This window comes from Oncorhynchus masou, unplaced genomic scaffold, assembly GCF_036934945.1.
Source record: "Oncorhynchus masou masou isolate Uvic2021 unplaced genomic scaffold, UVic_Omas_1.1 unplaced_scaffold_7067, whole genome shotgun sequence".
Taxonomy (NCBI): Eukaryota; Metazoa; Chordata; class Actinopteri; order Salmoniformes; family Salmonidae; genus Oncorhynchus; species Oncorhynchus masou.
In genome coordinates this window covers 3,129-14,945 of record NW_027013531.1, presented here as the reverse complement: position 1 = coordinate 14,945, position 11,817 = coordinate 3,129, and the positions used below count along the sequence as shown (strand labels likewise).

The 11,817-nt window shown below is 53.9% G+C and overlaps 1 protein-coding gene across 1 annotated transcript; it reads left to right on the top strand.

Annotated features, from left to right (window-relative positions):
* Nucleotides 1–1,026: 1,026 nt before the first annotated feature.
* On the top strand, nucleotides 1,027–11,592 carry LOC135537070 (uncharacterized; the record flags this gene model as incomplete). The annotated part of the gene is made up of 3 exons (XM_064963276.1): nucleotides 1,027–1,560; nucleotides 9,863–9,955; nucleotides 11,381–11,592. Coding segments are annotated over 3 exons (839 nt in total), but the record flags the coding sequence as incomplete, so codon positions are not given.
* Between the last annotated feature and the right edge of the window lie 225 nt (nucleotides 11,593–11,817).

The following is an 11,817-nucleotide window of genomic DNA, read 5'->3' as shown; positions in this document are numbered from 1 at the left end:
AAGAGGCTACGCTAATGCAAAGGAGATTGGAATGACAAGTGGACTACACGTCTCGAATGTTCAGAAAGTTAAGCTTACGTAGCAAGAATCTTATTGACTAAAATGATTGAAATGATACAGTACTGCTGGAGTAGGCTAGCTGGTAGTGGCTGCGATGTTGACACTACACTAATCAAGTCGTTCCGTCGAGTGTAATAGTTTCTACAGTGCTGCTATTCGGGGCTAGCTGGCTAGCTAGCAGGTTAATTGCGTTACGTTACTTTAAAAGAACGACAATAGCTGGCTAGCTAACCTAGAAAATCGCTCTAGGCTACACAATTGTCTTAGATACAAAGACGGCTATGTAGCTAGCTAGCTACGATCAAACAAAACAAACCGTTGTACTGTAATAGTTACTACAGTGCTGCTATTCGGGGCTAGCTGGCTAGCTACGTTAAAAGAACGACAATAGCTGGCCAGCTAACCTAGAAAATCGCTCTAGGCTACACAATTGTCTTAGATACAAAGACGGCTATGTAGCTAGCTAGCTACGATCAAACAAAACAAACCGTTGTACTGTAATAGTTACTACAGTGCTGCTATTCGGGGCTAGCTGGCTAGCTACGTTAGAAGAACGACAATAGCTGGCCAGCTAACCTAGAAAATCGCTCTAGACTACACAATTGTCTTAGATACAAAGACGGCTATGTAGCTGGCTAGCTACGATCAAACAAATCAAACCGTTGTACTGTAATGAAGTGAAATGAAAATGTGATACTACCTGTGGAGCGACGGAATGTTGACCGGGTAGTTGGAGTTCAATTCGGTAGAGGTTGGCTAGCTGTTGGCTAGCTAGCTAGCAGCATTTCCTACGTTAAGGACGACAAATAGCTGGCTAGCTAACCTCGGTAAATTAAGATAATCACTCTAAGTCTACACACTCTAAACTGCACAATTATCTTGGATACGAAGACAGCGAAGACAACTATGTAGCTAGCTGACACTACGCTAATCGAGTCGTTCAGTTGAGTGTAATAGTTTCTACAGTGCTAGTGGACAGTGGATCATCAGACCAGGTGGGTCCTCAGACCAGGTGGGTCATCAGACCAGGTGGGTCCTCAGACCAGGTGGGTCATCAGACCACACCATCAGACTACACCTGTTTGGACGAGACTCTACCATCAGACCAGGTGGGTCCTCAGACCAGGTGGGTCCTCAGACCAGGTGGGTCCTCAGACCAGGTGGGTCCTCAGACCACACCATCAGACTACACCTGTTTGGACGAGACTCTACCATCAGACCAGGTGGGTCCTCAGACCAGGTGGGTCCTCAGACCAGGTGGGTCCTCAGACCAGGTGGGTCATCAGACCAGGTGGGTCCTCAGACCAGGTGGGTCATCAGACCAGGTGGGTCCTCAGACCACACCATCAGACTACACCTGTTTGGACGAGACTACCATCAGACCAGGTGGGTCCTCAGACCAGGTGGGTCCTCAGACCAGGTGGGTCCTCAGACCAGGTGGGTCCTCAGACCACACCATCAGACTACACCTGTTTGGACGAGACTCTACCATCAGACCAGGTGGGTCCTCAGACCAGGTGGGTCCTCAGACTACACCTGTTTGGACGAGACTCTGCCATCAGACCAGGTGGGTCCTCAGACCAGGTGGGTCCTCAGACCAGGTGGGTCCTCAGACCAGGTTGGTCCTCAGACCAGGTGGGTCATCAGACCAGGTGGGTCCTCAGACCAGGTGGGTCATCAGACCAGGTGGGTCATCAGACCAGGTGGGTCCTCAGACCAGGTGGGTCCTCAGACCAGGTGGGTCCTCAGACCAGGTGGGTCAACAGACCAGGTGGGTCATCAGACCAGGTGGGTCATCAGACCAGGTGGGTCAATAGACCAGGTGGGTCATACCAATTACTGTATATATGAATGGACAAAGCCATGGATCATGTGACACCATTCATTCCTATGTGAAGACTCAATAGCACACTGAAGCCAGTTAAGATGGCGTCTCATGGAGACACGAGCAGTTCCATCCACTCCAGGAAGGGACGCTGCGGACTAGCTCAGTGCTGCCCCCTCTCGTTGACTAGCTCAGTGCTGCCCCCTCTCGTTGATTAACTCTAGTTGAAGGCTTACTGGGGTACTGCAGGCTAGCTCAGTGCTGCCCCCTCTCGTTGACTAACTCTAGTTGAAGGCTGACCGGGGTACTGCAGGCTAGCTCAGTGCTGCCCCCTATCGTTGACTAGCTCAGTGCTGACCCCTCTCGTTGACTAGCTCAGTGCTGCCCCCTCTCGTTGACTAGCTCAGTGCTGCCCCCTCTCGTTGACTAGCTCAGTGCTGCCCCCTCTCGTTGATTAACTCTAGTTGGAGGCTTACTGGTGTACTGCAGGCTAGCTCAGTGCTGCCCCCTCTCGTTGACTAGCTCAGTGCTGCCCCCTCTCGTTGACTAGCTCAGTGCTGCCCCCTCTCGTTGATTAACTCTAGTTGAAGGCTGACTGGGGTACTGCAGGCTAGCTCAGTGCTGCCCCCTCTCGTTGACTAGCTCAGTGCTGCCCCCTCTCGTTGACTAGCTCAGTGCTGCCCCCTCTCGTTGACTAGCTCAATGCTGCCCCCTCTCGTTAACTAGTTCAGTGCTGCCCCCTCTCGTTGATTAACTCTAGTTGAAGGCTGACTGGGGTACTGCAGGCTAGCTCAGTGCTGCCCCCTCTCATTGATTAACTCTAGTTGAAGGCTGACTGGGGTACTACAGGCTAGCTCAGTGTTGCCCCCTCTCGTTGATTAACTCTAGTTGAAGGCTGACTGGGGTACTGCAGGCTAGCTCAGTGCTGCCCCCTCTCGTTGATTAACTCTAGTTGAAGGCTGACTGGGGTACTGCAGGCTAGCTCAGTGCTGCCCCCTCTCGTTGATTAACTCTAGTTGAAGGCTGACTGGGGTACTGCAGGCTAGCTCAGTGCTGCCCCCTCTCGTTGACTAGCTCAGTGCTGCCCCCTCTCGTTGACTAGCTCAGTGCTGCCCCCTCTCGTTGACTAGCTCAGTGCTGCCCCCTCTTGTTGATTAACTCCAGTTGAAGGCTGACTGGGGTACTGCAGGCTAGCTCAGTGCTGCCCCCACTCATTGATTAACTCTAGTTGAAGGCTGACTGGGGTACTGCAGCTAGCTCAGTGCTGCCCCTTCTCGTTGACTAGCTCAGTGCTGCCCCCTCTCGTTGATTAACTCTAGTTGAAGGCTGACTGGGGTACTGCAGGCTAGCTCAGTGCTGCCCCCTCTCGTTGACTAGCTCAGTGCTGCCCCCTCTCATTGATTAACTCTAGTTGAAGGCTAGCTCAGTGCTGCCCCCTCTCGTTGATTAACTCTAGTTGAAGGCTGACTGGGGTACTGCAGGCTAGCTCAGTGCTGCCCCCTCTCGTTGATGAACTCTAGTTGAAGGCTGACTGGGGTACTGCAGGCTAGCTCAGTGCTGCCCCCTCTCATTGATTAACTCTAGTTGAAGGCTGACTGGGGTACTGCAGGCTAGCTCAGTGCTGCCCCCTCTCATTGACTAGTTCAGTGCTGCCCCTCTCGTTGACTAGCTCAGTGCTGCCCCTCTCGTTGACTAGCTCAGTGCTGCCCCCTCTCGTTGACTAGCTCAGTGCTGCCCCCTCTCATTGACTAGTTAAGTGCTGCCCCCTCTCGTTGACTAGCTCAGTGCTGCCCCCTCTCGTTGACTAGCTCAGTGCTGCCCCCTCTCGTTGACTAACTCTAGTTGAAGGCTTACTGGTGTACTGCAGGCTAGCTCAGTGCTGCCCCCTCTCGTTGATTAACTCTAGTTGGAGGCTTACTGGTGTACTGCAGGCTAGCTCAGTGCTGCCCCCTCTTGTTGATTAACTCTAGTTGAAGGCTGACTGGGGTACTGCAGGCTATCTCAGTGCTGCCCCCTCTCATTGATTAACTCTAGTTGAAGGCTGACTGGGGTACTGCAGGCTAGCTCAGTGCTGCCCCCTCTCGTTGACTAGTTCAGTGCTGCCCCCTCTCGTTGACTAGCTCAGTGCTGCCCCCTCTCGTTGACTAGCTCAGTGCTGCCCCCTCTCGTTGACTAACTCTAGTTGAAGGCTGACCGGGGTACTGCAGGCTAGCTCAGTGCTGCCCCCTATTGTTGACTAGCTCAGTGCTGACCCCTCTCGTTGACTAGCTCAGTGCTGCCCCCTCTCGTTGACTAACTCTAGTTGAAGGCTTACTGGGGTACTGCAGGCTAGCTCAGTGCTGCCCCCTCTCGTTGACTAACTCTAGTTGAAGGCTGACCGGGGTACTGCAGGCTAGCTCAGTGCTGCCCCCTATCGTTGACTAGCTCAGTGCTGACCCCTCTCGTTGACTAGCTCAGTGCTGCCCCCTCTCGTTGACTAGCTCAGTGCTGCCCCCTCTCGTTGATTAACTCTAGTTGAAAGCTGACTGGGGTACTGCAGGCTAGCTCAGTGCTGCCCCCTCTCGTTGACTAGTTAAGTGCTGCCCCCTCTCGTTGACTAGCTCAGTGCTGCCCCCTCTCGTTGACTAGCTCAGTGCTGCCCCCTCTCGTTGACTAGCTCAGTGCTGCCCCCTCTCGTTGATTAACTCTAGTTGAAAGCTGACTGGGGTACTGCAGGCTAGCTCAGTGCTGCCCCCTCTCGTTGACTAGCTCAGTGCTGCCCCTCTCGTTGACTAGCTCAGTGCTGCCCCCTCTCGTTGATTAACTCTAGTTGAAGGCTGACCGGGGTACTGCAGGCTAGCTCAGTGCTGCCCCCTATCGTTGACTAGCTCAGTGCTGACCCCTCTCGTTGACTAGCTCAGTGCTGCCCCCTCTCGTTGACTAGCTCAGTGCTGCCCCCTCTCGTTGACTAGCTCAGTGCTGCCCCGTCTCGTTGACTAGCTCAGTGCTGCCCCCTCTCGTTGACTAGCTCAGTGCTGCCCCCTCTCGTTGACTAGCTCAGTGCTGCCCCCTCTCGTTGATTAACTCTAGTTGAAGGCTGACCGGGGTACTGCAGGCTAGCTCAGTGCTGCCCCCTCTCGTTGATTAACTCTAGTTGGAGGCTTACTGGTGTACTGCAGGCTAGCTCAGTGCTGCCCCCTCTCGTTGATTAACTCTAGTTGAAGGCTGACTGGGGTACTGCAGGCTAGCTCAGTGCTGCCCCCTCTCGTTGACTAGCTCAGTGCTGCCCCCTCTCGTTGACTAGCTCAGTGCTGCCCCCTCTCGTTGACTAACTCTAGTTGAAGGCTGACCGGGGTACTGCAGGCTAGCTCAGTGCTGCCCCCTATCGTTGACTAGCTCAGTGCTGACCCCTCTCGTTGACTAGCTCAGTGCTGCCCCCTCTCGTTGACTAGCTCAGTGCTGCCCCCTCTCGTTGACTAGCTCAGTGCTGCCCCCTCTCGTTGATTAACTCTAGTTGGAGGCTTACTGGTGTACTGCAGGCTAGCTCAGTGCTGCCCCCTCTCATTGATTAACTCTAGTTGAAGGCTTACTGGGGTACTGCAGGCTAGCTCAGTGCTGCCCCCACTCATTGATTAACTCTAGTTGAAGGCTTACTGGGGTACTGCAGGCTAGCTCAGTGCTGCCCCCTCTCATTGATTAACTCTAGTTGAAGGCTTACTGGGGTACTGCAGGCTAGCTCAGTGCTGCCCCCACTCATTGATTAACTCTAGTTGAAGGCTGACTGGGGTACTGCAGGCTAGCTCAGTGCTGCCCCCTCTCGTTGATTAACTCTAGTTGAAGGCTGACTGGGGTACTGCAGGCTAGCTCAGTGCTGCCCCCTCTCGTTGACTAGTTCAGTGCTGCCCCCCCTCTCGTTGACTAGCTCAGTGCTGCCCCCTCTCGTTGATTAACTCTAGTTGAAGGCTGACTGGGGTACTGCAGGCTAGCTCAGTGCTGCCCCCTCTCGTTGATTAACTCTAGTTGAAGGCTGACTGGGGTACTGCAGGCTAGCTCAGTGCTGCCCCCTCTCGTTGACTAGTTCAGTGCTGCCCCCTCTCGTTGACTAGCTCAGTGCTGCCCCCTCTCGTTGATTAACTCTAGTTGAAGGCTTACTGGGGTACTGCAGGCTAGCTCAGTGCTGCCCCCTCTCGTTGATTAACTCCAGTTGAACGCTGACTGGGGTACTGCAGGCTAGCTCAGTGCCTTCTCCTCTCATTGACTAGTTCAGTGCTGCCCCTCTCGTTGACTAGCTCAGTGCTGCCCCCTCTCGTTGACTAGCTCAGTGCTGCCCCTCTCGTTGACTAGCTCAGTGCTGCCCCCTCTCGTTGACTAGCTCAGTGCTGCCCCCTCTCGTTGACTAGCTCAGTGCTGCCCCCTCTCGTTGACTAGTTCAGTGCTGCCCCCTCTCGTTGACTAGCTCAGTGCTGCCCCCTCTCGTTGACTAGCTCAGTGCTGCCCCTCTCATTGACTAGCTCAGTGCTGCCCCTCTCGTTGACTAGCTCAGTGCTGCCCCCTCTCGTTGACTAACTCTAGTTGAAGGCTGACCGGGGTACTGCAGGCTAGCTCAGTGCTGCCCCCTCTCGTTGATTAACTCTAGTTGGAGGCTTACTGGTGTACTGCAGGCTAGCTCAGTGCTGCCCCCTCTCGTTGATTAACTCCAGTTGAAAGCTGACTGGGGTACTGCAGGCTAGCTCAGTGCTGCCCCTCTCATTGATTAACTCTAGTTGAAGGCTTACTGGGGTACTGCAGGCTAGCTCAGTGCTGCCCCCACTCATTGATTAACTCTAGTTGAAGGCTGACTGGGGTACTGCAGGCTAGCTCAGTGCTGCCCCCTCTCGTTGATTAACTCTAGTTGAAGGCTGACTGGGGTACTGCAGGCTAGCTCAGTGCTGCCCCCTCTCGTTGATTAACTCTAGTTGAAGGCTGACTGGGGTACTGCAGGCTAGCTCAGTGCTGCCCCCTCTCGTTGATTAACTCTAGTTGAAGGCTTACTGGGGTACTGCAGGCTAGCTCAGTGCTGCCCCCACTCATTGATTAACTCTAGTTGAAGGCTGACTGGGGTACTGCAGGCTAGCTCAGTGCTGCCCCCCTCTCGTTGATTAACTCTAGTTGAAGGCTGACTGGGGTACTGCAGGCTAGCTCAGTGCTGCCCCCTCTCGTTGACTAGTTCAGTGCTGCCCCCTCTCGTTGACTAGCTCAGTGCTGCCCCCTCTCGTTGATTAACTCTAGTTGAAGGCTGACTGGGGTACTGCAGGCTAGCTCAGTGCTGCCCCCTCTCGTTGATTAACTCTAGTTGAAGGCTGACTGGGGTACTGCAGGCTAGCTCAGTGCTGCCCCCTCTCGTTGACTAGTTCAGTGCTGCCCCCTCTCGTTGACTAGCTCAGTGCTGCCCCCTCTCGTTGATTAACTCTAGTTGAAGGCTTACTGGGGTACTGCAGGCTAGCTCAGTGCTGCCCCCTCTCGTTGATTAACTCCAGTTGAACGCTGACTGGGGTACTGCAGGCTAGCTCAGTGCTGCCTCCTCTCATTGACTAGTTCAGTGCTGCCCCCTCTCGTTGACTAGCTCAGTGCTGCCCCCTCTCGTTGACTAGCTCAGTGCTGCCCCCTCTCGTTGACTAGCTCAGTGCTGCCCCCTCTCGTTGACTAGCTCAGTGCTGCCCCCTCTCGTTGACTAGCTCAGTGCTGCCCCCTCTCGTTGACTAGTTCAGTGCTGCCCCCTCTCGTTGACTAGCTCAGTGCTGCCCCCTCTCGTTGACTAGCTCAGTGCTGCCCCCTCTCATTGACTAGCTAAGTGCTGCCCCCTCTCGTTGACTAGCTCAGTGCTGCCCCCTCTCGTTGACTAGCTCAGTGCTGCCCCCTCTCGTTGACTAGCTCAGTGCTGCCCCCTCTCGTTGACTAGCTCAGTGCTGCCCCCTCTCGTTGACTAACTCTAGTTGAAGGCTGACCGGGGTACTGCAGGCTAGCTCAGTGCTGCCCCCTCTCGTTGATTAACTCTAGTTGGAGGCTTACTGGTGTACTGCAGGCTAGCTCAGTGCTGCCCCCTCTCGTTGATTAACTCCAGTTGAAAGCTGACTGGGGTACTGCAGGCTAGCTCAGTGCTGCCCCCTCTCATTGATTAACTCTAGTTGAAGGCTTACTGGGGTACTGCAGGCTAGCTCAGTGCTGCCCCCACTCATTGATTAACTCTAGTTGAAGGCTGACTGGGGTACTGCAGGCTAGCTCAGTGCTGCCCCCTCTCGTTGATTAACTCTAGTTGAAGGCTGACTGGGGTACTGCAGGCTAGCTCAGTGCTGCCCCCTCTCGTTGATTAACTCTAGTTGAAGGCTGACTGGGGTACTGCAGGCTAGCTCAGTGCTGCCCCCTCTCGTTGATTAACTCTAGTTGAAGGCTGACTGGGGTACTGCAGGCTAGCTCAGTGCTGCCCCCTCTCGTTGATTAACTCTAGTTGAAGGCTGACTGGGGTACTGCAGGCTAGCTCAGTGCTGCCCCCTCTCGTTGACTAGCTCAGTGCTGCCCCCTCTCGTTGATTAACTCTAGTTGAAGGATGACTGGGGTACTGCAGGCTAGCTCAGTGCTGCCCCCTCTCGTTGATTAACTCTAGTTGAAGGCTGACTGGGGTACTGCAGGCTAGCTCAGTGCTGCCCCCTCTCGTTGATTAACTCTAGTTGAAGGCTGACTGGGGTACTGCAGGCTAGCTCAGTAATTATTGGTATCATGATCGTCTTCAAATCTTTATTTTATTTAATTCACCATAAAGATTGATTGTTTCCATTCACTTATATTTGGGGGATCCTGTTTTCTTGCTAACAATGCCTGCAGTACCACTGTGGGCTTTGAGCTAGCGTGTCTTTAACGGGAGACTCTCCTGGATCACACACGCACGGAATCGAGAGGGAATCAGGAATCCTCTGAATCGAGAGGGAATCGGCAGGGAATCAGGAATCCTCTGAATCGAGAGGGAATCAGGAATCCTCTGAATCGAGAGGGAATCGGCAGGGAATCAGGAATCCTCTGAATCGAGAGGGAATCAGGAATCCTCTGAATCGAGAGGAATCGGCAGGGAATCAGGAATCCTCTGAATCGAGAGGGAATCAGGAATCCTCTGAATCGAGAGGGAATCGGCAGGGAATCAGGAATCCTCCATGATTTCAGGGGAGAAACAAATTAACCCTGAATCAGATAGAGGACTGGAGGATGATTGTAGCCTTCTAGATTTGTTCAGGTTGTGGTCCATTTATTTTGGTTAAATGTATTTCCCTCTCTCTCGCTCCCCCTCTCTCCTCTCTCCCCCTCTCTCTCCCTCCTCTCTCTCCCTCCTCTCCTATCTCCTCTCTCCCCCTCTCTCGCTCCCCCCTCTCTCCTCTCTCCCCCCCCCTCTCTCCCTCCTCTCCTCTCTCCACTCTCCCCCTCTCTCTCCCTCCTCTCCTCTCTCTCCTCTCTCCCCCTCCCTCCTTCCCTCTCTCCTCTCTCCCCCTCTCTCCCCCTCTCTCTCCCTCCTCTCCTCTCTCCCCCTCTCTCTCTCTCCTCTCTCCTGTCTCCTCTCTATCTCTCTCCTGTCTCTCCCTCCTCTCCTCTCTCCCCCTCTCTCTCGCTCCCTCCTCTCTCCTCTCTCCCCCTCTCTCCCCCTCTCTCTCCCTCCTCTCCTCTCTCCCCCTCTCTCTCTCTCTCTCTCTCTGTCTCCTCTCTATCTCTCTCCTGTCTCTCCCTCCTCTCCTCTCTCCCCCTCTCTCTCCCTCCTCTCCTCTCTCCCCCTCTCTCTCCCTCCTCTCCTCTCTCCCATCTCCTCTCTATCTCTCTCCTGTCTCTCTCTCCTCTCTCCTGTCTCCTCTCTATCTCTCTCCTGTCTCTCCCTCCTCTCCTCTCTCCCCCTCTCTCTCCCTCCTCTCCTCTCTCCCCCTCTCTCTCCCTCCTCTCCTCTCTCCCATCTCCTCTCTATCTCTCTCCTGTCTCTCTCTCCAGGGTGGTTGACAGTGGGTCCTACTCTGACCAACAGTAACTTCAACTCAGAGTCTTACTCCTCCCACTTCTCAATCACACAGTCTCACCTCTCAGGTAGGTCCTTAATCACACCACACACACACACACTGTCTTGTCTGTCCTTTCTCTCATTTCTCTCCTCCATCTCATCTCCATCTCTCCCTCTTCTCTCTCTTCTCTCCTCCATCTCATCTCCATCTCTCCTCTCCCTCTTCTCTCTCTTCTCTCCTCTCCCCCATCTCATATCTCTCCCTCTTCTCTCCTCTCTCTCCTCCATCTCTTCTCCTCTTGTCTAATCCCTCTGTTCTCTCCTCCATCTCTTCTCCTCTGGTCTAATCCCTCTGTTCTCTCCTCCATCTCATCTCCATCTCTCCCCTCCCTCTTCTCTCTCTTCTCTCCTCTCCTCCATCTCATATCTCTCCCTCTTCTCTCTCTTCTCTCCTCTCTCTCCTCCATCTCTTCTCCTCTTGTCTAATCCCTCTGTTCTCTCCTCCATCTCTTCTCCTCTGGTCTAATCCCTCTGTTCTCTCCTCCATCTCTCTCTTCTCTGGTCTAATCCCTCTGTTCTCTCCTCCATCTCTTCTTCTCTGGTCTAATCCCTCTGTTCTCTCCTCCATCTCTTCTTCTCTGGTCTAATCCCTCTGTTCTCTCCTCCATCTCTCCTCCATCTCTTCTTCTTTTGTCTAATCCCTCTGTTCTCTCCTCCATCTCTTATCTTGTCTAATCCCTCTCTCTCTCCTCCATCTCTTCTTCTCTGGTCTAATCCCTCTGTTCTCTCCTCCATCTCTTCTCCTCTTGTCTAATCCCTCTGTTCTCTCCTCCATCTCTTCTCCTCCATCTCTTCTTCTCTGGTCTAATCCCTCTGTTCTCTCCTCCATCTCTTCTTCTCTGGTCTAATCCCTCTGTTCTCTCCTCTCTCTCTCCTCCATCTCTTCTTCTCTGGTCTAATCCCTCTGTTCTCTCCTCTCTCTCTCCTCCATCTCTTCTCCTCTTGTCTAATCCCTCTGTTCTCTCCTCCATCTCTTCTCCTCCATCTCTTCTTCTCTGGTCTAATCCCTCTGTTCTCTCCTCCATCTCTTCTTCTCTGGTCTAATCCCTCTGTTCTCTCCTCTCTCACTCCTCCATCTCTTCTCCTCTTGTCTAATCCCTCTGTTCTCTCCTCCATCTCTTCTTCTCTGGTCTAATCCCTCTGTTCTCTCCTCTCTCTCTCCTCCATCTCTTCTTCTCTGGTCTAATCCCTCTGTTCTCTCCTCTCTCTCTCCTCCATCTCTTCTTCTCTGGTCTAATCCCTCTGTTCTCTCCTCTTGATGTTTCCTCCAGGCTGTACGGAGGTCTAATCCCTCTGTTCTCTCCTCCATGTCTTCTTCTCTGGTCTAATCCCTCTGTTCTCTCCTCTCTCTCCTCCATCTCTTCTTCTCTGGTCTAATCCCTCTGTTCTCTCCTCCATCTCTTCTTCTCTGGTCTAATCCCTCTGTTCTCTCCTCTTGATGTTTCCTCCAGGCTGTACGGAGGAGATAGAGCGTCTACGACCCAAGTCTCCTCCCTCCAAGCTGAAGTCAGACCGTGGAGGGGGGTCATCCCGTGGGGGGCGGGGGGGTCCTAACGCCGGCCGGGGGGGGGACAGGGGCCGGGAGAGGAACAGGTCCTTTAGGGGGGACAGGGGAGGGTTCAGAGGGCGGGGGGGTCCACACCGCGGGTTCCCACCTCGCTAGGACGGTGCAGACAGATGAGAGATGGTCAGACACTCATATTCAGAACCCTCATCCAGAAGTGTCCTTCTCTCCTCGTGATTGGTTGGTGCACCTGTCCGGTCCTTTTAAATCCACGAGGGGGAGTGAACACGTGCACACTTCAGGAGAAGGGAGGAGCCCCTCCCACCTCTCTCTCTCACACACACACACACACACACACACACACACATACACACACACACACAC